Source organism: Balaenoptera ricei, chromosome 17, assembly GCF_028023285.1.
Source record: "Balaenoptera ricei isolate mBalRic1 chromosome 17, mBalRic1.hap2, whole genome shotgun sequence".
Classification (NCBI taxonomy): Eukaryota; Metazoa; Chordata; class Mammalia; order Artiodactyla; family Balaenopteridae; genus Balaenoptera; species Balaenoptera ricei.
The window spans coordinates 16426102-16448236 of record NC_082655.1 but is presented as its reverse complement, the minus strand read 5'-3'; the positions used below and the strand labels follow the sequence as shown (position 1 = coordinate 16448236).

The window sequence follows — 22135 nt, the reverse complement described above, 5'->3', positions numbered from 1 at the left end:
CAGCGCTGGCCCCAGAAATGGAACCTCTCTGGGGGTTCTGTTCAAGCATGACCACTGCAAACACAATAAGGGAAGAGAGATGGGAGAGAAGGCTTTCCCAGAGAACGGGGAGGGCTGGGAACTTGGGGTGTTACCAAGAGAAAGAAGAAGTGCCTGGTGATCAGTTCTGCCTGGCGGGCATCCAGCTTCCCTCCTCACGTGGGGACAGGATGGATGGCAGATCTCAGGGGCCCATCAGGGAAACTGTCTTTGAACCAACTGGCGTCTGAAATGAGGAGCACAGGAGGGGACCTGAGGCACAGCGGTGAGACGGTGCTGGGAGAGGCTGCTTGCTTTGTAAATGGGGCCTGAGGGTCTCGGGAGAATTGCACAACAAGCTGGAAAGCCAGCTCACCTTGGCTGCTGGGAGGAGAAGAAGTCTCCCAGGGCTGAGTGTGCCCAGGCGTGATAGAGCCAGCCCTCCTGGCCCGCGGGCAGGGCGGGTGTCGCTCAGAGATAAACCAACCCCTGGCAGTGGGTGATGATCCCTGTGAAGCATTGCTCAGGAGAGCAGGATTACCTTGGAGCAGGTAATCCTGGATGCTGGCCGCACACCAGTGCTAGGAGTGGGTGCTTTCCAGAAGTGCTGTGAGCCCCGCTCCTCCTGGGTGGTGTGGCCCGCTTGCCCCTGACATCAGGAAGAGCTCAGGTGCCAGCTGCCCCCCACACGACTCAGGGACAGGGCAGCATGAGCCGGGCAAGACACGTGGGCAAGCTCCAGAAACGCCTGGAAGATGTCAAGAGCCAGTGGGTCCGGCAAGCCAGGGCTGACTTCAGTGACAATGAGAGTGCCCGGCTGGCCACAGATGCCCTCTTGGATGGGGGTCCTGAGGCCTACTGGCGGGTGCTCAGCCAGGAAGGCGAGGTGGACTTCTTGTCCTCGGTGGAGGCCCAGTACATCCAGGCCCAGGCCAAGGAGCCCCCCTCTGCCCTGGAGCCCCCAGGAGGGGCCGAGGCAGCTTCCAAGGGACTCGACTCCTGCTCCCTGCCATCAAGTACCTACTTCCCTGTGGCCTCGGAGGGCAGCGAGCCGGCCTTGCTGCATGCCTGGGCCTCAGCCGAGAAGCCCTACCTGAAGGAAAAGTCCAGCGTCACCGTGTACTTCCAGACGGACAAGCACAACAACATCAGGGACCTCATCCGCCGCTGCATCACCCGGACCAGCCAGGTAGCGATGGCGGAGTCTGCGTCTCCTTGGCCACGGGGTGGGGGGACTGGTGGAGGAAAGGAGAGAGGTGTGTGTCCTGCTCTAAGGGATGGGGTCCAGGTGATTGGAGCTTAGGATGGAACCAGGGATGCTACTCTCTGCCTTGCCCTAGATCACTGACTTCCTGATCCCATTTGTCACAATCTGGGTCCCGGCCACCAACACCCATCTGACCCTCCTCTTCCATCTTGATCCCGACCACCTAGTCTCCAAGCTGCTGTAGACACTTTTTCTATACTTCAAATTTAACTTGGTCCCTTCGCTGCTTAGAGCCTTCAGTGGCTCCCAGTTGCCCCCAGTGGGACCAGCAGACTCCGTAGCATGGCTCACGACCTCTCCAGCTCCTCTTCCACCTCCTGCCACTCAATCCTGAGTGACCTGCAGATTCTCAAACACATCAGGTTCTGTCTTGAGGCCTCTGCACATGCTGTTCCTTCTGTCTGGAGCCCCCTCACCTTCCCTGCTTTTCCCTTAACACCTACTCCTTCTCAGGACCCAGCACTGAAGTCCCGTTCTCAGGAAGCCTTTCCTGAGTTCCCCAGGCTAGGCGAGGTGCCTCACTTCTGTGTTTCTGAATGAAGGGGCCACTCCACTGGGACACAAACTCATCCCGTTTCCTCTCAGGCTCAGCTTAGACCTGTCTGCCCACAAATTCAGTGCAGCGCTTGAATCCAACCTGCGGTCAGGCAGAGGACAGAGGAGGCAGCAGAGAAGGTTTCTCCCTCCCCAGAGTGTTTACATTGTAATAAGTGGCTTTAGAAGAAGAAAAATCCTTCAAGGCCAGAGCTTAGCTGGCAGAATTTCAGGCACCGGTCTGGCATTTGGTCGGGAGTTCTCCCAATGCTCCTGGAACTGCGGGCCCATAGGGGCTGCCTGCTCCCCCGGGGAATGGGGGAGGGACTCCAGATCATTCTACCCAGGTGCACAAAATGACCATTCAGCACAGGGGTATGGGTGCCCCTCCACCCTCCTGAAGCTGCAGGGGCAGGGGTGAGAGTGGACTCCAAGGAAAGGACTTTGTCATCTGTAAAGAGTCTCTCTCATCACTAAAATGATTTATTTTGTTACATTTAAAAGAGTTCAAAAAAGAACAAACTGATATTTAAGCTCATTTTCTGCTGAGATCCCACTCTCATGACAGAATCCCCTCCCATGTCTAATAGTGTGTGTAATCTCATGGCTCCAGAAGAAGCCACCAGGAGTGGGGAAGCTGTGCTCAAACGGGGAGGGAGGGAGTGGAGCTCTGGAGAATAAAATAGAAGGTGACAAGGGGTGGAGTATTGGCTTTTCGCGCTGCTGGGCTACTTCAGAGCAGCATTTCATGCTTCCCTGGTGAGGCAGCATCAGGAACTGACAGGTGGGCTCAGGCAGGCAGCCAGGAGCGCCCGCACTGCCTGGGGTGGGCTGCACAACGCAGGGCAAGTCCCTTGACCTCCCCAGGCCCCAGATCCCACACTGGACTAAGGGGCCCCTTCCAGCTCCCAGGGCTTGTTCCTAAGTGTGCTACCTCTGGTCTCTGTGCTGAAGTTCAGTGCTCTCCTGAGGGGTGGGACCAATGGTGTTGGCGAAATTCTCAACCGCAGCTGCAGCTCAAAGGGTGAGTGAGACTCTCTGGAAAGAAGCCAGGTTGGGGCTTGTGAAACATCATCCCCTGGCTGAGTGCTTCCCCTTCCCCCTACCCCACCTAGAGAGGCTTCCCTCTCTTCACCTCTGCGGCCTTGAGGCCTGCTGCTGTCCCTTGCTGTATCAACACAGTATGTTACAAATTTAGGACAACACTTAAAAATCAGAAGATTTCACCTGAAAGTAAGAATTTCCAGCTCCTCTTGGCAAGTCGGAAGACCTGGCTCTGTTGGCGCTGAGTTGAGGTCACCTCTTTGGGTGGGTCACCTTTGCGGCAGTCCCCACCACTCCCTGTTGTCCCAGGCCGTGATGGACTTCACCCATTTTGTTACCTGTCAGACTCCTGCAGGCAGTTTGCAATACCGCTCCCATACACACCACACACACACACACACACACACACAACACCACACACACACACACACACACAACACCACACACACACACACACAGAGGGCTCAGGAGTGACCGGTGACCTGTTCCCACAGAGACGCCAGCGGGGGCTGGATCCCCAGCCACAGGCTGTAGATGGAAGTAGGCTGTGTCCACACAGAGGGAGGACAGGGGGTTTGTCTTCTCCCTCTCCTGTGGCTTCAGCCCCTCGAGAAGAGAAGAGAGGGGAACGAACGGAGCCAGCCTGCTGGGTGTTCCCCAGAGCAGCTTCTGTTCCCTAGGGAGCAGGAGTTCTCCCTCTTTCCCTTCACGCTCTCATTCCTCTACTCCACAAAGCCGAATTCACTGGTCAGGCCCTGGACCCAGGATGGCAGAGCAGAACAAGAGGCCTCCCTCCCTCCAGCCACCTGCCCTTAGGGGAGAGGTGGGAAGAGAGGGGACACCGGTGGATGGCAGTGCTGGGCTTGAGCAATGCTTTGTGCCGGGGAGCCGAGGGGAGGGTGACTAAGGCCGGCTTCACAGAAGAGGTGGCCTCTGAGTTGAGTCTCAAAGCCTGAGTAAGAGTTTGCTGGGCAGAGAGGGGACGTAAAGGAATTCCAGGTCTAGGGTGTGTCAAATGCAGACGTCAAGAGGAGTGAGAGGTCTGGATGACCTAGAGGTAGGGAGACGTGGAAAGGACTGTCAGGAAGGAAGAGGTTTTTACTCACAGTTTCCTAGAAGCAGGAGGCACCACACACCATGCAGGGCCACACCGGGAGCACCAGGGTCCATCAGGAGGCAGAAGGAGCCAGGGGAACACACAGGCACAAGCCTTTATTGTGGTTTTGCAGGAAAGGCAAGGCAGGGCCAGGTGAACAGTTTAGGATTGGCTAGTTTGAATAATTCTAGCAGGCTCTGGGCCACATATGGTCCCTGGTTGTCCCATAGCCGGCACTGGGGTGATTTAGGACGGGCAGGGAAATACTGTCTGGATGCTGGGGGGTCAGGTAAAGGAGGCTTGGGACATGGCTCTGGATTGCTTGGTCAGCATATCACAGGCTGCACCTAGTCGAGGTGCTTGTTATCTCTAGTAATCAGTTGGCGCTGGGATGTCAAAGTGTCATAAAATACAGAAAACAAAAAACATGGATTATCCATCCTCCAAGCGTGGTCCAGGATCCCTGAGAGTTCCAAAACCCTTCCAATGGGTCTGGGAGGTCCTGCCCTTTCTAACCACTTATCTGTGTGAGGCCGGACTATCTTTATATATCTCCTTCCCAACAACACATCACAACAGATTGCTACAGAAGCCGATGTGAGAACCAGCTGTCTCCTGGTAAGCCAGGCACCACAGAGAGTTGCAAAACTGTAAAATAATGCCATTCTGCTCGCTCCATTTTGCTGTTGTTTTGGAAAGTATAGTTATTTTTGCTTTAAAATTGTTATTTATGTTAACATGTAATGGGCTTAATATTGTTTTAAGTAAGGAATATTAGTTATTTTAAAATAACTAATAAACATTAAGAATTTTCTCAGTTTGTTTCTAATTTGACAAGTCTCAGTAGTTACAATCCACATAAACCAAAGCTCTTTGGAATCCTCAGTAATTTTTAAGAGTGTAAAGGGGTCCCAAGACCGAAAAGTTGGAGAACTTGAGCAGGCAAGCCCCCTGTCCCTGCTCGATCCCCTCTCCCTCTCCCTTTCACTGCAGAGAGAAAACTCTATTCGGTTCTCTGGGGAGGTGGGGGGAGAGTGGGGGGAGCATGCAGAGGACCAAGGGGGCAGCTGTGAGAAGGTCCCAAAGAAGGTCCCCCCACCCTTAGGTGTCAAGGACCACCTTTTCAGGCCGAGCCCCTGCCCTGGGAGCGGCTGAACAAGGGACAAGGGTGGAGGGACGGGACACAGCAAGAAATCTGAGCAGGAACTGCACAATCCTGCCCCCACCCCTACTGCGCCCCCAGGGAGTTGATGAGCAGGTCTGCCCCATGCCTGGCAACTGGGATTGCAGGGCCTCGAACACCACCAGGGTCCCCAGGGCGAGGTCTCCGGTTGTTCCCCCGACAAGGGCCACCGAGGGACCTCGGGCAGACCTGGGAGAGACGGGTCCAGCCTGCCAGGCCCGTGGGGTCTCCGGGCAACGGAGTGCCTATACCCAGCCCAGGTCCCATCTAGGTCCCGCCAGAGTGGGGTGGGACGGCCCCCAAGGGCCAGCAGAGGTGCTCCCTGCCCCCCCGGCATCCTCCTGGGATCTGTGATTGGCCTGTCTCCCTTCCCACGGGAGTTCCCTAGAGTAGGTCCCTCTCCCCCTCTGGGAGCCGGGGCTCAGCGCTGGCATATTGTCACTGCTCCAGACTGGCAGTGAGGGAGGGGAGCACCGGCACACCCAGAGGCGACACAAGCAGGTGGGAGCGTGTGGTTGCAGGGGGATGGTCCTCTCACTGCGGCCTTTTTAAGGGCTGTTGGCTCCCCCGCACTGTGGTCAGCAGATAGGTGATGGGGGGGGGGGGTCCACCTGGGCCCCCTTCCCTTCTTCTGTCCACACTCTCTTTGAGTTCTTCTCTGGGGTCCCCCAACCCTCCCAGGGCTTGGCTCTCCCTCCTTGGCCCATCCTAACCCACAAGCGGAGGAGGGACAGGCTGTATCTGATGTAAACAGAGATCAGAGTCCTTCTCTTAGGCCTGCAGCAGACTGGCTGGGAGCATGGCTCTGGGTTGGGGTCTGGGGCATCCCCTCGCATTCCAGCTTCTGGAAAGTTACTTAACATCTCTGCACTCCTGGCTCTTCACCCGGGAAGCCAGGGTAACGGTGTTGTGAAGGTTACAGGGGACGAACATACGGCTGAGAGTAGGTGCTCGAGAAAGAGTTGCTGCTGTTATTACTCATCCAGCAAAAGCCAGCTCAAAAACGGGGCATCAGCACACAGGAGAGAAAGAGGGAAGAGGAGCAATCGAAGCACAGAGTGGGCCACGGGGTGCTAAGTGCCCCCAACACCTGGCCCCAGCATGCTTGGTGGTCCCACCAGGACCCAAATCCTCTTTCCCCTCCTGCCCCCTGCCCTTCCCAAAGCAGCAGGATTTCCAGCCCATGAGGAACTCACGTCTGCCAGGCAGGTAGTGAGGGATTCTCAGCCAGGATTTGAGGTCCCCGCAGGATGACCCCTGTCTGTGGGTATCACCCTAGCGGACCAGCAGCCCCCTGGCTGGGCCCCGCCATCTCACTGAAACTCCAGATTCCCAGAGCCCACCGGCCAGGCAGCACTCCCAGGCCAACTTCCTTCCTTAGCACGGGAAGTATCTCCTTCCTGTTCTCAGCCAACCCCACACCTCTGGGGTGGGCCATCTGATTGGCCCTAACAGGAACCCTACTCTGTTTCTTTCTTATGCCCATAGTGGTGTGGGCACTGATTTTAACCCTCTCCCATAACCTGAATTAAAACAACATGGTGTTGTTATTCTCTCATGGTGTTATTCTAACATTATCCACACTTGCTCAAGAATAATGCATATAAAAATCACAATCATATTTTAACTACGCACTTTACTTTTGCATATGCTTCCATTTATATTACCTGGGCTTACGGTTAGACCCAACTTACATGACAGCTAATGCTCTTCTATCGTGCAATGTTTTATAGGTAAAGAAACTGAGGCCCAGAGATGGTAAGTGAGTTGTCCGAAGGCACTCAGCTAGCCTCCACTAGCACCACAGCTGGAGCTAAAGTTCCCTATCTCCCAGTAGATCGTTCTTCCCCTGGATTATGTGCTACTGCTCTGTATTAGTTTCCTAGGGCTGCCGGAACAAATTATCACACATTTCGTGGCTCAAAACAACAGATAAGGGCTTCCCTCATGGCACAGTGGTTAAGAATCCGCCTGCCAATGCAGGGGACACGGGTTCAAGCCCTGGTCCGGGAAGATCCCACATGTCGTGGAGCAACAAAGCCCGTGCGCCACAACTACTGAGCCTGTGCTCTAGAGCCCGCGAGCCACAACTACTGAGCCCACGTGCCACCACTACCGAAGCCTGCGTGCCTAGAGCCCGTGCTCCGCAACAAGAGAATCCACCGCAATAAGCATGCGCACCGCAATGAAGAGTAGCCCCCGCTCACCACAACTAGAGAAAGCCCGCACACAGCAACGAAGACCCAACCAACGCAGCCAAAAATAAAATGAAATAAATTTATCAAAAAAAAAAACCCCAAAAAACCTTAAAAAAAAAAACCAAAACAAAACACAGATAAGTATTCTTTCACAGTTCTGGAGGCCAGAAGTCCAAAATCAAGGTGTCAGCTGGGCCATACTCCATCGAAAAACTCTAGGGGAGGATCCTTCCCTCCTCTCCCAGCTGCTGGTGGCTCAGGCGAGTCTTGGCTTGTGGCTACAGAAGTCCAGTCTCTGCCTCCGTCCTTACATGGCCTTATCCTCTTCTCCCTGTCTCTCCTCTGAGTGTCTTTTATAAGAACACTTGTCATTAGATCTAGGGTTCACCAGAAAGCCCAGGATGATCTCATCTTGAGAATCTTAATTACATCTGCAAAGACCTTTTTTCCAAATGAGGTCACATCCACGGTTCTGGTGGTTAGGATGCAGACACACCTTTTGGGACCTGATTGATCAACACACTACACCCTGTGAGGTAGGACGCCCACGTAGGGGATGGAAGAAGTTATTGGCCTTGAATCGATCCATCTGGGAGGCAATCCCAAAAGGAGGCAAACAAGATAAACCTAGATATCATGAGCCTGTCCTTCCAAGCATCGCTTAAATCAGGACACTGGGTTTTTTGCAGACCTCTCCCCTTCTCTGTCAATCGGTCACCTGCTTACCAGCCCTGTCTCTGACAACAAAGACTCACTGGAACACAACTGGGAGGATTTACTGACCTCCTGGGGAGAGAGAATTGTCTCTTTTGCCAATACGTTGGATGAGGAGGCATTTATCTTTCAGGAGAGAGGACCTTATTGGTGCCATAAGCTTAAATGTGCACATACACTTAATTGTGTGTTAACGGGGCCATGGTTCTAAAGGATCATGGGCCTCACTATTAGAACATCTCTAGTGACCTCTAGCCCAGGGTGAGCAATTTCTTCGCAGTTCCCTCCCCTGTCCAGACACCCACATCAACTGAGCAGAAAGTCAGCGCCGAGTGGGTACCAGCCATCTCCTTCACCTGTCTCCATGACACTATTCTTGCCCTTGCTACTTCCCAGATGTTGATGGTCAAAAAAATTTATTGTAATTAGTAGAAAAGTGGTTGAACATTATTATTACAGGTAATGTTGAAGAAAAGATCGCCATAGTCCCCCATCCAAATATGACTGTTAGTTTTGGCTTTGCACTCATCTATCTGTACACCACCTTCCCTTGCTGGCAATCATAATGGACATGCTATCATTTTGTGCTGTGGTTTTGGTTTTTTTTTCCACTTAATTCATTAATTGTTAATGCACATTTGGTGAGCATATATTAAACAGCAAGTTTTACTTTAACATTTCACCATGCTTTATAGTTTTTTTTTTAAATAAATTTATTTATTTTTGGCTGCATTGGGTCTTCATTGCTGCGCATGGGCTTTCTCTAGTTGTGGCGAGTGGGGGTTACTCTTCATTGCGGTGTGCAGGCTTCTCATTGCAGTGGCTTCTCTTGTTGCGGAGCACGGGCTCTAGGTGTGCGGGCTTCAGTAGTTGTGGCGCACGGGCTTCAGTAGTTGTGCCACGTGGGCTCAGTAGTTATGGTGCCCGGGCTTAGTTGCTCCGCGGCATGTGGGATCTTCCTGGACCAGGGCTCGAACCCATGTCCCCTGCATTGGCAGGTGGATTCTTAACCACTGCACTACCAGGGAAGTCCTATAGTTTCTATGTAACCATTATAATGATCATTTTTACTGGCTGCCTAATAATCCACTTCTCAACACACCACAATTTAGGTACTAGGAAGGACTTTTGATTGAGTGACAAAAAGTTCTAGTTCTGTTCCATTCCACTGTGTGGGAGCCTTTCCCACAGCACCAAGCATTCTTGGACATCAGCTGGGTGTCCTACAACTCAATTCACGCCAATCGCAAGCTGAGATTGTCACCTGTGCTTCTGACCAACTAGCTACGGATTCGAGATTCCAACAACCCCCTCCTTGGGTTTGATCAATTTGCTAGAGTGGCTGAGAGCAGTCAGAAACGTTTTCCTTAATAGAGTACCGGTTTATTATAAAAGGATATAACTCAGGAACAGCCGGATGGAAGAGATGCATAGTGCATCTCTCTGAGTGCACCAATCTCCCTAAACCCTCACGTGTCCAACAACGAGATGCTTTCTGAACCCTCTCCTTTGGGGTGTTTATGGAGCTTCATTACATTGGCGTGATTGATCAAATCACTGGCCATTGGTGACTGATTAACCTCCAGCTCCTCCCTTCTCCACCAGAGGCTGTGGGGTTAGACTAAGAGTTCCAACCCTCTGATCACAAGGTCGGTTCTCCTGGCAAAGAGCTCCTGCATCCTTAAGTGCCAATGCCCTTAGGCCTGAAAGTCGCCTCATTAACATAACAAAAGACCCCTTTATTGCTCTCAGCTCTCATCACCTTGGAAATTCCAAGGGTATTAGGAGCTCTGTGTCAGAAACTGATATGAAGACCAAATATACATTTCTTATTATAAGTCACAACATCACAGAAAGTAACCCCAAAAAGCTTAAGAAGAGGACCATGCATTGACATCCTCAGTGGACAAGTCAAGCATAGGATTGGCTTCGGGGGTAACTGCAACCAGATGTTGAAAGGACGCTGCTGGGCATCTGTCTCCACCTCTTAGCCCTGGTTTCTCCAGATCCGGCTTTGCTTTCAGGCAGGCTGTCCCCACATGGGGCAAGATGGCTGCCAGCAGCTGTAGTTTATAATCCACTAGCTAAGCAATCCCAGTAGAAGGAATGCCTCCTTTCCCCAGGAGTCCCAGCAATAGTCCTGGGCTGACTCCCATGAGGAAAACATGTCATGTGACCACCTTTGGGCCAATCCTTGTGGCCAGTGGCCTGGCTTCAGTGTGCCTCCCCCGCACCCAATCCAGGGCACGGCAGTAACTCCACCCAAAGCACATGGATGGTGGAGCAGAGGTAATTCCTTAAAGTGAGCTTGGGGGAGTTCCCTGGCGGTCCAGTGGTTAGGACTGGGCACTTCCACTGCAGGGGGCCCGGGGTCCATCCCTGGCTGGGGAGCTATGATCCCACAAGTCGCACGGTGTGGCCAAAAATAAAATAAAGTGAGCCTGGGGTGCTGTTGGCAGGAGGAGGAGGAACGGGTGCCTGGCAGGCAGGAACACATACGTCCCTCCCCGTTGTTGGGTATCTAGGGCCCCCCACCCCCCAAGTTTCTGCTACGACGGAGGATGCAGTACCTGCTGGCTGAGCCGGACTCCCTTCTCCATCCCACTGGGGCAGCTCAGTCTAGTCTAGCTCATATCCCCTGGGGTCTCCACAGGGATTTTGTTTGAGGCGAGGATTCCACGGCTTAAAAACATTTGAAAGCCAGTGGCCCTAGAGTGCCTTAAAGCTCCAAATGGCTGAGAGCCTGTGACTTTAAATCTGTCCCTCTCCTGTGACCCTGCCAGGCCACCTTCCCTTGGCCTCATCTCCCCCCTCTGCCTCCTCTTTTTGCTTATCTCCCCTTTCTCCTCCGCACTCTCCACTCCAGCAGTGGGTGGAGAGGCCAGAGGATCTGGGGTGGGGCTGGAGAGGTGGCCTCAGGACAGAGGCAGGGCCGCACTGCAGCTCTGCACCCCTCCTTGAGTCCTGCCCTGTCAGACCCTCCCCCCTCCAGCGCAGCAGCAAAGGGAACAGCTCTCCCAGGCCGGCTGGGACTGAGGGAGTTTGGCTGAAAGAAGTCAGCACCTGGCCCTGACTCTCTGGTGTCCGACCCCTCTGCCCTGGCCCAGGTCCTGGCCATCCTGATGGATGTGTTCACGGACGTGGAGATCTTCTGTGACATCCTAGAGGCGGCCAACAAGCGCGGGGTGTTCGTCTGTGTGCTCCTGGACCAGGGAGGCGTGAAGCTCTTCCAGGAGATGTGTGACAAAGCCCAGGTCTCTGACAGTCACCTCAAGGTAGGGTCCCGTAACAGTGTAAAAGGTATTTTGTGTTAGGATAGAATAGGCTACGCTGTGGTAACGCATGCCCCCATCTCAATGGCTTAACGTAATACACGTTTCTTTCTTGCTCAAAGTCCAGTTCAGACGGCCCTCCCTCATCTTGTAGCTGCACCATAAGGAATACACGGCCCCCGAGACATAGTGACAGGGAGGGAGAGGGAGGGAGGATTCCGAGGGATGTCTTTAGGACCCGGCCTGGAAGAGATTTCCATCATTCCCGCTCATAGCCCTTTGAGCTCACACAGATCCACTGGGGGCTGGGAAGGATAAAGGGGCCCGACCTCTGCCTTTTCTCCCCTCAGCTGAGGAGACCCAGTGGCTGCAATTCCAGGGCAGGGAGACATCCAGGACCTTTGTGATGCATCTTTAGGACTCCATGGCTCCAACAGGATGCTGATTCTCTTGGACTTAACCAAACTCCTCACTTCCTTCTTCCGGCAAGGAGAAGGGAAACCCAGAGATGAGGGTTCATTTAGTCACGGCAAATTTGGGGCAGTTAATTCAAGCTCTAACGTGAAACCGCCCACAGCTTTCACAAACAGACCCAGCTGAACAGCTGACAGGTGGTTTCCTTGGTGACTGCCCCCCAGCCCAGGCAGGTCAGCCTCAGGAGACCCCAGCCTCCTCGCCTTCCTCCTTCCCTTCCCCTCCACACTGACCGGGATGCAGCTGAGTCCAGGCACCTCCGGTCGCCACAGGCCTCAGGTCCCCCGACTGCTGGGTCCGCTTGACGTAACGTGGATCACACGGCCTCAGCATGAGGCCATCGAAACAGGTCCAGAGAGTCAGTGCAGGCCTTGTCCTCGTGGCCCACACCCGCTGCACCAAGGGACAGGACGTGGCCCTGTTCCCACCACCCCCGGAGCTTGTGGAGAGGCTGGAAGGAGTGGCTAGAGGCGCTGGGTATCCCCTTCCCAGAGCCCGCCCAGCTACCAGTGGGCATTCTCGGCACCAGGAGCGTCCTGCCGGCCTCTGACATCCCCCTGCCTCACCTGCCCTTTCATTTCTTCAGCTTCCAGGGGTGCTGGCTTGAGGGCTAGAGCAGCGGGTGCCGCTGGGGAGGAAAGGGACAAACAGGGCCACAATTTGGGTTGTGGCCACACCTTTTCTTAGAGCAATCTAGGGTCCATTGAGGTCTCCACAAAGCACCCCGCCCCCCCGATTGCACTGGGCCTTTCCTCTGACCAGCCTGGAGTCAGGGACTCATGTCACTAAAGCCACTTACAGGGCGAGGCTGGGCTTGCCAGACCTCTGTGGGCCATGGGAGCCTGGACGGAGGGTTCTGTGGACACCAGGCCCTCATCTTCCTTCTATTTTCTGCTTTGTTTGAATTCTACCATCTCCCCTTTCTTTTCTTTTCTTCTTCTTCGTTTTTCTCCCATTACTCAAATAATGTCAGAACATTGAAGAAAATTTAGAAAATTCAGCCAAGGAAAACATAACAATGGCCCACAATCTCACCAACTAGCAATAACCCGTTTACTCTTGGCGAGCATCCTTCCAGATGTTTTCTTAGGCAAGTGCGTATTTCTGGATACGCAATTAGCGAGGACACCTTGACTTCCCTTGCAACAGAACGTTTCTGTCCGGAGCGTGGCAGGAGAGGTGTACTGCGCCAAATCAGGCAGGAAGTTCGCCGGCCAAATCCAGGACAAGTTCATCATCTCGGACTGGAGATACGTCCTGTGCGGATCGTACAGGTGAGCACTGCGCTTCATCTTCTGTCGGGGCTTTGCGGAGGCCAAGGCCCACACGCCCACCAGCAACCCCCGGGGCAGCTGGGGACTCATCATATACACGAGGCTGGAGGCAGGACCAGCCTGGGCGAAAGGGGAAAATCTGGGCCCTTCCTGGGGGCACTTCGGGGTAGGGAGACACTTCCAAGTGCCTTGGTTTCCCTTTGCATGGCAATAGGACATAAAATCCTGTTTCCCTCCTCAGATCTCTCAGGTGTGATTCTAAAGCCATGTGATTTGTTTGGTTGTGTATGGGGGCCCCATTTTATTTTTAAAATGTTTGGTTATTTTAATATAGCGAATGTATTGAGATGTAATTCACATGTCAGATACTTCATCCATTTAAAGTGTGCAATTCTTTTTAGCATCACTTTTCTCATCCGTAAAATGGGGATAACAATACTTCCCCTTGCTGACTATTGTTAAGACTCAATGAGATAAAATTTACAAAGCATGGCGTAGCTCCCAGCACACAGTAGGTGCTCAATAAGTGGTTGCTATCAGCCAGCCAAAGCCCCGAGGGAAGGGACATGGAATAGGCAAGACTTGAAAGGGTGTGGGCTGAGAAGACGCTGGTCGTGAAGGGCTGTCCAGCAGAGCAGGCCTGGGCGACACCACATTGGCTGGGGGAGAGGGTGTGTGGGCCCTGAGAAGACTGCAGAGCACCGAGACAGCCCTCCTCTCACTTCAGAATCGCCAGGGCTTGCTGAGCTGTCACCATGTCCTAGATAAGATTACAAGAGTCACCCTCTGTGGCCCCTGACCACCAGCTTCCTGGCCCCTCCTCCACTTCCCTGTCAGAAGTGTCTCCAGATTTAATGGGACTTCAGGCTGGTGCTAGGGACCAGAAGTGGCAGCAGCCCAGCCTAGAAGCCAGATGAGCTAAGTTCAGTTCCCAGCTCTGCAGCTTCCTGGCTGGGTGACCTTGGGCAAGTCACTGCACCTCTCTGTTCCTTCATTCACTCACCAGCTATGTAGAGACCCAGTAGATACAGACCAGGCCTGCTGCAGGCGTGGAACAGGATGGGGCTCCCTCCTGCAGCTCCGCTCAAACTAGGCGGGTAACCGATAACAAACCCAGGGGAGGGAAGGGGGCCTGGGACGGCGCCAGGGTGCCCCTCTCTGGCTCCGCATCTCCACCTCTTCCTGAGCCTGTTCTCCTCAGCTGTGCGAAGGGCCTGTGGCGTCCACCTCACAGGCTGCAGTAAAGGAAGCTGGGAGGCACTGTCCCTCTGTGAGGGAAAGAGCTGAGGTTTTACAACTAGTGTGCAGGGAAGGGGCTCAGGGACGAGGCAGGCCGGAGGGGACACCTCCAGCGTCCGGGGGTCACTGAGCCCACATCTGTTTCCACCCACAGCCTCTCTCCTCATCCTCCGCTCCATCCGGGGGCACCTGTGGAAAACGGAGTCCCCCTGCTTCTGATTCTCAGGCCCTGTCTCCAGCCCTCGGTTGTTTGTAAGAGGCTGAGGTGGGGCTGAGCTCCCCTCCCCAAGTGGCCAAAGCCACCTTATCAGCCTTTGATTCTTTCCCTCGAGAGGGACAAAGGCCTCTGGGCAGCAAGCAAATAAAGCTCAGGGTGGGAGCTCAGCCTAAAACCCTACATCACGCCTCCGACCTTGACCTCTGACCTTGACCAAGCACCACTAGACCGAGTTCACCACCTGGAGGCGAAGGGTGAGGTCTGTGCCTGGGCAGTTGCCCCAGACCCCAGGAGCCAAGCCTGGAGGGAGGGGGTCCACCAAAGCAGAGGAATTCTCGCACTCTTTTTTATTAGGTGAAATTCACGTAACATATATTAACCATTTAAAATGTAAAATTCAGAGGCATGTAGTACATTTACAGTGTGCGCAACCATCACCACTATCTAGTTCCAAAACACTTTCATTGCCCCCCAAAGAAACCCCGCACCCATTGGACGGGGAGGAAAAACTTTTTTTTCGGCTACACAGCTTGTGGGACCTTCGTTCCCTGACCAGGGATCGAAACTGTGCTCCCTGCAGCGGAAGCGCAGTGGTCCCGGGCCACCACTGCACCACCAGGGAAGTCCCAGGAAACACTTTTTCCTAATACCCTTCTCGGTTCTCTGGCTGGGGCCCTGTAAAATGGACTGGTGAGAGACAGATTAACAGGAGAAAAGCAAACAAATCTATTTAATACAAGTTTTACGTGACACAGGAGCCTTCAAAAGGAAATGAAGACCCAAAGAAATGGTTAAACCTGAGTGTTTTTATATGAGGTTGGATGAAGAATGGACAGTCATGGAAAAACGTGATAGGACGAAAGGGAAGAGCTAAGGGTAGTTACTGGGGGAAACAGAGCAAGGCCGGTCCATTCGGATCCCTCTGAGTCCCCCTGCCCTTGGAGATAAGGATGCTCCTTTCCTCTGGGTACAGGGAGGGCATCTCTCACATGAGGGCCTTGTGACTGGCTTCAGGGAGAAGGGGGAGGTCAGAGAGTCCTTCCTGAACCTGCTTCTCAAATTCCTTCAGCTCAAAGTAACATCTTCTGTCAGAGCGGCATACATAGACGTGGGGGTGGCATATCCACAGCCCCTCCACCACTAAGCGGTCACTTCCCCTTCCCCATCTTTGAGCAACCAGTTGTGCGACTGGCAAGTGGCTTATTTAGCCATTAAAAAGATTTCCATACATTTGAAAAGGACAGAGAAAGAAATTCTGAAAGAAGATGAAGCGGGGGCAGCCTCTTCTCTTATTTTCAATAAGGAGAACTAAGCCTCTCAGTTTTCGTTTGTATTTGCCCTTTGAGCTCATCATGCAGGGGTGGCGTTGCCCCTGGAAGGGGCAGAAGGAAGCATAACCACCTTGCTGAGCTTTGTGCCAGGCCCCGGGCCAGGTGCGATCAGACCTTTAGTAAGGATTTAATCTTTGTGACTTTTTTTTTTTTTTTTTTTTTGCCTTGCCGAACGGCATGCGGGATCTTAGCTCCCCAACCAGGATCAAACCCATGCCCCCTGCAGTGGAAGTGCAGAGTCCGAAACGCTGGACCACCAGGGAAGTCCCTTAATCCTCGTGACATTCTGAGGGAGGCATTATTCTTCTAACTGACAGATGGGAACTGAGGCACAGAGAGGGTAGGTGATTGGGTCAGGGTCACCAGCTTCCTTGACTAGGATCTCCAGCTCTCTAGCGCCTGCTGAGGCCAGGCTGGGCTTGATATGGGAGGTACCAGGAGGAAGGTGGCCATGGGCTTGAAGACATACTGGGCCATTCCTGCAACCTGTGGAGAATCCAGCTTCTGGAGGGAGGGCAGGACAACTATAATGTTTTTGCTCTCAACATTCAAAGGTGATCTGTTTGCCAGCCTTTCAGAGGATCCTTTTCCCTGGGACCCTTAGCTGTTTCCAATAAAAACAAAAAATCAATCAGAAAAGCCTTCACCCCATCCTTTCAGTACACCTGTCTCTGGGCTTCAGATATTTGGGCCCTTCCCTCTGGTTGCACACAGTTCTCCCAAACTGAAGGGCTCTGTCTGCTTCTCTGGCTGAGCCGCGGGGGTGGGAGTGGGGAGGGTGTGCATTTCAACATTTCAGCTCTTGTTGAGGGTCTTACCCAGCACAGGAGCTGTGCCACATGCTGGGGACACAGAACTCCTCTCTCTCATCAAGAAATGTAGATGAATGACCACAGGGTGTGGTAGGGTGTGTGCTCTAAGATCAGCATGAGCTAAGAAAGTGCTCTGGGGTCAGCCAGGAGGGAACTCCCACTTCTGCTGGCAGGTCCAGGAGGTTGGACTGAGGCTTGGAGGATGAAGAAGATTGGGGCGGGGGCGGGGTGCGAAATCAGGCAGCTGGAACAGCATGAGTAACAGCGTGGTATCAGCATGGCCTTCCAACCGGCTCCTGAGTCCACTCCTGCCCTGACCCCTGCTGCCACCCTGGGCTTTACCAGGAACAGAAAGATTTTTAAACACAAACAAGATCACATCACTTCCATCCTTAAAATCCTTCAATGCATGTCATTGCTCCTAGGGAAAAAAAAAAAAAAAAATCCACCTTCTTACCACGGCCGCTGTCTTAGCAGGATTCTTCTTCCCCTCCTCTGTGCTGCAGCCACACTGGCGTCCTCCCAGGTCTTTCATGCCTCAGGGTCTTTACACTCGCTGCTGTTTATTCCCTTCGCTGGACAGCTCAATCCTGTTGTCTTTATCCTGCTAACTCATCTTGCCGAAGGCAGCTTCCAGATCATTCCCTAGAGACCTTTTCTGTGAACTTGTTTAGCCAAGATTTAAGAAAGATGATGTCGGGGCCTGAGCTGGGTCTCTTTTCTTTTCTATTGCTTCCTGGCAGGAAGTACAGTTAATACAGTGCCGGTATGTTTATACATGACCATAAATATTTGTTGAATGAATGGATGTTCATGTTAGGTCCTGGCCATCCAGTATGGCTAGAGGAATACAGTTTTTGAAACTGTGTATCACTGTCTATGAAATTGATTTAGTGGATGATCCCCAGAATTCTTCAAAAATGAAATAGGATAGAACAAAAAGAATCAGAGCACACTGAGGTAAAGGACATTCTGGAGATTGTTGTGAGGTTATGTATGTATCTGTGTATGTTGAGTAGGTTACAGTGTATCAGTAAAATGTATTTCTCCAAGAATAGCCAAGATGAGTCTGAAGAAGAACAGGCAGGGCGGACTTGTCCTTCCAGATGGAGCTGTAGTAACCAAGACAATGTGGCATTGGGTGAAGGACACACACAAAGTGACAAATGGAACAGAAGAGAAAGCCCAGACACAGACTCCCACATGACAGGGCATGTCAGAGCAGTGGGGAAAGGTGAAACCAGAAAAAAAAATTCTCCATGTGGAAAGTTGGATTCTACTTCACACATACACACGCACACATGCGTGCACACACACAAAATCACCTAATAGATTAAAAGAACTTAAATGTCAAAAACAAATTTTAAGACTCTTAGTAGAAAATAGAGACGAATGTCTTTTTAGACCTTAGGATGAGGATTAGGTGTCTTAACATAGACACCCCTCTGTGTTAAACAGAACACAAAAAAGCATTAACTATAAATGATTGCTAAATCTGACTGTATTACACTTAAGAACTCTGGTTCCCTCAGAGACAGCTCAAAGAATGTGAAAAGTCAGACTACAAACTGGGTGCAGGTTTTCATGATGCCCTGACGAGATTAGTGTCAAGAATCACAATGAACTCCCACAAACCACAAAAGAAACAGCACAATGGAAGTGTGGGCGAGGGGGGAGAGGTGAGAGCAGGCGTTTCACCGGGGAGGAAACACACGAAAAGATGTTCAGCATCCTCAGTGATCAGGAAAATGCAAATCAAGGCTAGAATGAGTTACCATTTTATACCTATTCAGCAAAAAAAAAAAAAATTGGGTTGGCCAAAAAGTTCATTTAGGTTTTTCCATAGCATCTTACAGAAAAACCTGAACAAACTTTTTGGCCAGCCAGTAAGAAGCCTGACAAAACAAATAGTGCATTTACAAATTTCTACACTGCTGATGGGATTGCAAATCGGTACAGTGACTTTGGAAAGAGTTTGGTATTTTCTCTAAAGCTGAACATTCACCTAGCTTTATCCAGCAATTCCACTCCTAGGTGTATTTCCAAGAGAAACGGGTCCACAGGACAGTAGAAGACAGGTATAAGAGTGTTCACTGCAGCACTGGTCACAACAGAAAAACCATGGAAACAACCCAAATGCCTATCAATGAGAGAATGCATGAATACACCATGATATAGCCCCCAGTGGAATATCATACAACAGTCAAAGACAAGTGAAGTACAGCAACAAGAGATAACATGGATAAACTGCAATATTTAAGTGAAAAGAAAATCCCCAAAGATTAATCCCCAAAGATATATGTTAAAAACAACTAAAATAGAAATATTTACAGTTGTTCCTCCGCATCCGTGGGGGATTGGTTCTAGCATCCCCACAGATACCAAAATCTGAGGATGCTCAAGTGCCTTATACAAAATGGTGTAGTATTTGCATATAACTTACCCATATCCTCCTGAATACTTTAAATCATCTCTAGATTACTTATAATACCTAATACAATGTAAATACTATGTAAATAGTTGCCAATGGGGCAAATTCAAGTCTTGCCTTTTGAAACTTTCTGGAAAAATTTTTTCTGAATATTTTCCATCTGTGGCTGAATCGTCGGATGCAGAACTCGAGTATACGGAGGGCTGACGGTACTTTCAAGAATACAGAAAACTTTTTTTTACTATAGAAAAAGGAAAGTATGGGAACCATGACACAGGATTCTGGGTGATGATTTCCTCTATTTTGGGGAAACTGAATGGGTTCCTAGGAGGGACCGTGTGCTTAGATGCTGGTTATTGTCAAAATGCTAGCTTTTTATTTTAGGTGATGGGTTCATAGGTGCTTATTAGATTATTTAAAATAACTAAGTAAAGGGATTTCCCTGGCGGTCCAGTGGTTAGGACTCTGCACTTTCACTGCCAAGAGCCCGGGTTCAATCCCTGGTCAGGGAACTAAGATCCCACAAGCCGCTTGGCGTGGCCAAAAAATAAAATAAAGCTGCATAAATGTAAATGGGTCATTAACAGATCAATGATGAGAGTGGGTCTTGAGCCAAAAATTATGATTAAATCAATTCTCTGTACTTAAGGGCCAAAAAAGCAATAAAAATAAAATGTAATTCTTACCATGGGTGGTGATAAAAGAAAGTGTAAAAGCTAGAGCACAGGATGAATGGACATGTGGGGTGTAAAGGAGGGACACCCCTGAGCAGTGAGCAGGGTGAGGGGGGTGGCACTCAGGTGGTGCAGGGATACACAAGGGACACAGGGGCACAGAGGGTGCATGGAGACCTGAAAAGCTGCCCGGGCACCTTTGGACCTGCCTTTTTTTTTTTTGGTGGGGGGGGGGGATGTGGCGGGAGGGATCTTAGTTCCCTGACCAAGGATCGAACCCGTGACCCCTGGAGTGGAAGTGCGGAGCGTCTCAACCACTGGACCGCCAGAGAAGTCCCCTAGACCTGCTTTGTTAAGAAAGCATGCAGTTGCTTGTTCTAATCTAGCCTGATTCCAAAGAACACAGGGCGACTGATTTCTTCGTGTAGCCAAGAGTCCGGCTGTCCCAGAGTTTGCTGCCTTCCCCGTCACCTGGTTGGCCAGAGGCACGGCATGAGCTGCTCACCTCTCTCGGGTGCGTGGGTGGCTCCTGGGCAGGAGGTGAGGTTTAAACAAAGCCTCGCTGTTCTTCCCAGGATCGCTCCAGCCTTGCGTGGGCCCTGCCCTGCCTCACAGGGCAGGGGACTCCAGAAGCTGGGCCCGCCTTCTGGTGGCAAGACATGCCGGCTGGGGGCTGGAGGCTGAGACTCTTGGTTGGGTCCTTTCTGTCCCCCACAGTGACCCTGTCCCCCTCTGACCATGCTGTCCCCATTGCTCCCCACGCCTAGGTCCACAGGATTAGAGACCCAGGAATCTCTAAAATGACGTTCCTGGTGGGTCTTCTGTGCTGCCACCAGGCTTTTTTGCTTGGAGTAGGGTGATGAGGGGAATTTTCCATCAGAGATAGAAAGGAATCTGTTTAAATTAGGGAATCATAAAACGTAACACACAAATGCCTTGAACATTTTGTTTCCATATAAAACGTGTAAATAGAGGGAAGGCCAAGGCCTCTGCTTAAAGGCGGCCTCCCGTGGGTGTCTGGGCAAGCCCACTGATGTGGCATCTTTCCTCCTGTGGGCTCACCCTGTGTTCTCCTTTCCATCCCCAAAGAGCATAGGACTCTCCCTCCCACTCGCACCCCTCCCGGCCCATTTGCCTGAAAACTGGGCTACACCCTTTAGCTTTTCATGGAAATACAGCCCTTCCTTCCAAGGAGCAGCCCCAGACTGCTAAGCTATTTGGTTAGAAGAGGCAGGTGTCACACCTGTCACAGGTGGAGCCACTAAGGCCCCAGCAGCTGGGTGACTCACGTCAGCACAGAACTGGGGACACTGGCACTCGGCCCCTTTGTGCCTCCACAGGGATCTTCTAAGGGCCATAATCTGAGCACCGGGAGGGAACACTGACCGGATGCCCGGATTCACTCTGCGTCTTAACTACTCCCCTGCAAACCTTTGCTGGTCTCTGAGCTTCAGTTCTCCCATCTGTGGGAGGGGATAACCGGCGTTCTGGCCCGGGTGGAAGGAGCCGGCGCGGAGGAGCGGTGGGCACGCGTTCGTGACCCTGCGGGAGCAGGGTGCCCGAGGCCCCCCCATCCCCGCCGCTCACTCTCTCCTCTCGCCTCCAGCTTCACCTGGCTCTGTGGACACGTGCACAGGAACATCCTCTCCAAGTTCACGGGCCAGGCGGTGGGGCTGTTTGACGAGGAGTTCCGCCACCTCTACGCCTCCTCCAAGCCCGTGATGGGCCTCAAGTCGCCCGGGCTGGCCGCCCCCCTCCAGCCCAGAGCGGCCCCCAGCCCCCGAGCCGGCCGCCTCAGTGGCAGCAGCCACTCCACCAGCGACCGCGCGTCCTCCAACCCCTTCAGCAGCCTGTCGACAGGCAGCAACCCCCAGAACCGGAGTCTGTCCACGTCCTCGGGGCCCGGCAGCCCCCTGGCCCCAAACCCACCTCTGGCCCCCAGGTTCCAGCCCTATCATAGCCCCTGGGGGGCCCTGACCTCACAGGCCCACTTCTCCCCGAGGCCCCATGATGGCCTGTCTGTTCCCTACAGCAACCTCAACGGCTACAGGCCTCTGCGGCTGCAGGTCGAGCAGCTTGGCCTGGTGCCCAGGGTGGCCCACACCCGGAGGCCCTTTCCACAGGCCTTCCTGAATTTCTGAAGGGTCCCTTCCTCCAGCTCACCTCCCCAGGGCCAAAGCTGGGCATTCCTGGATTTTCTGGCTCAAGGACCCCACTTTAACCAGTGGCCCTTCGAACTAAAGGCACTTGGACGAAACCGTTGCCTGTGTTTGAATGTTCCCAGGCCTCAGACCGTTCGCTTGCTGACCCCCACACTTCCCTTGGTTCCCCTCTCTAGTACGGCCTATGCAGCACAT

General features: G+C 52.5%; 1 protein-coding gene across 1 annotated transcript; it reads left to right on the top strand.

Moving 5' to 3' along the window:
- The first annotated feature begins 727 nt into the window (after positions 1-727).
- FAM83A (family with sequence similarity 83 member A) lies at positions 728-21919 on the top strand. The gene is made up of 4 exons (XM_059901824.1): positions 728-1207; positions 11162-11329; positions 12950-13074; positions 21385-21919. The coding sequence occupies exons 1-4, from the start codon at positions 728-730 to the stop codon at positions 21917-21919; spliced, it is 1308 nt and encodes a 435-aa protein (XP_059757807.1).
- The last annotated feature ends 216 nt before the right edge of the window (positions 21920-22135 follow it).

Bases quoted from the DNA above. Each gene is read 5' to 3' on its own strand.
- FAM83A (XM_059901824.1), top strand. From the start codon at position 728: ATGAGCCGGGCAAGACACGTGGGCAAGCTCCAGAAACGCCTGGAAGAT. The intron at 11,330-12,949 runs GTAGGGTCCCGT...CCCTTGCAACAG, and splicing joins TCTCTGACAGTCACCTCAAG to AACGTTTCTGTCCGGAGCGT. The intron at 13,075-21,384 runs GTGAGCACTGCG...TCTCGCCTCCAG, and splicing joins GTCCTGTGCGGATCGTACAG to CTTCACCTGGCTCTGTGGAC.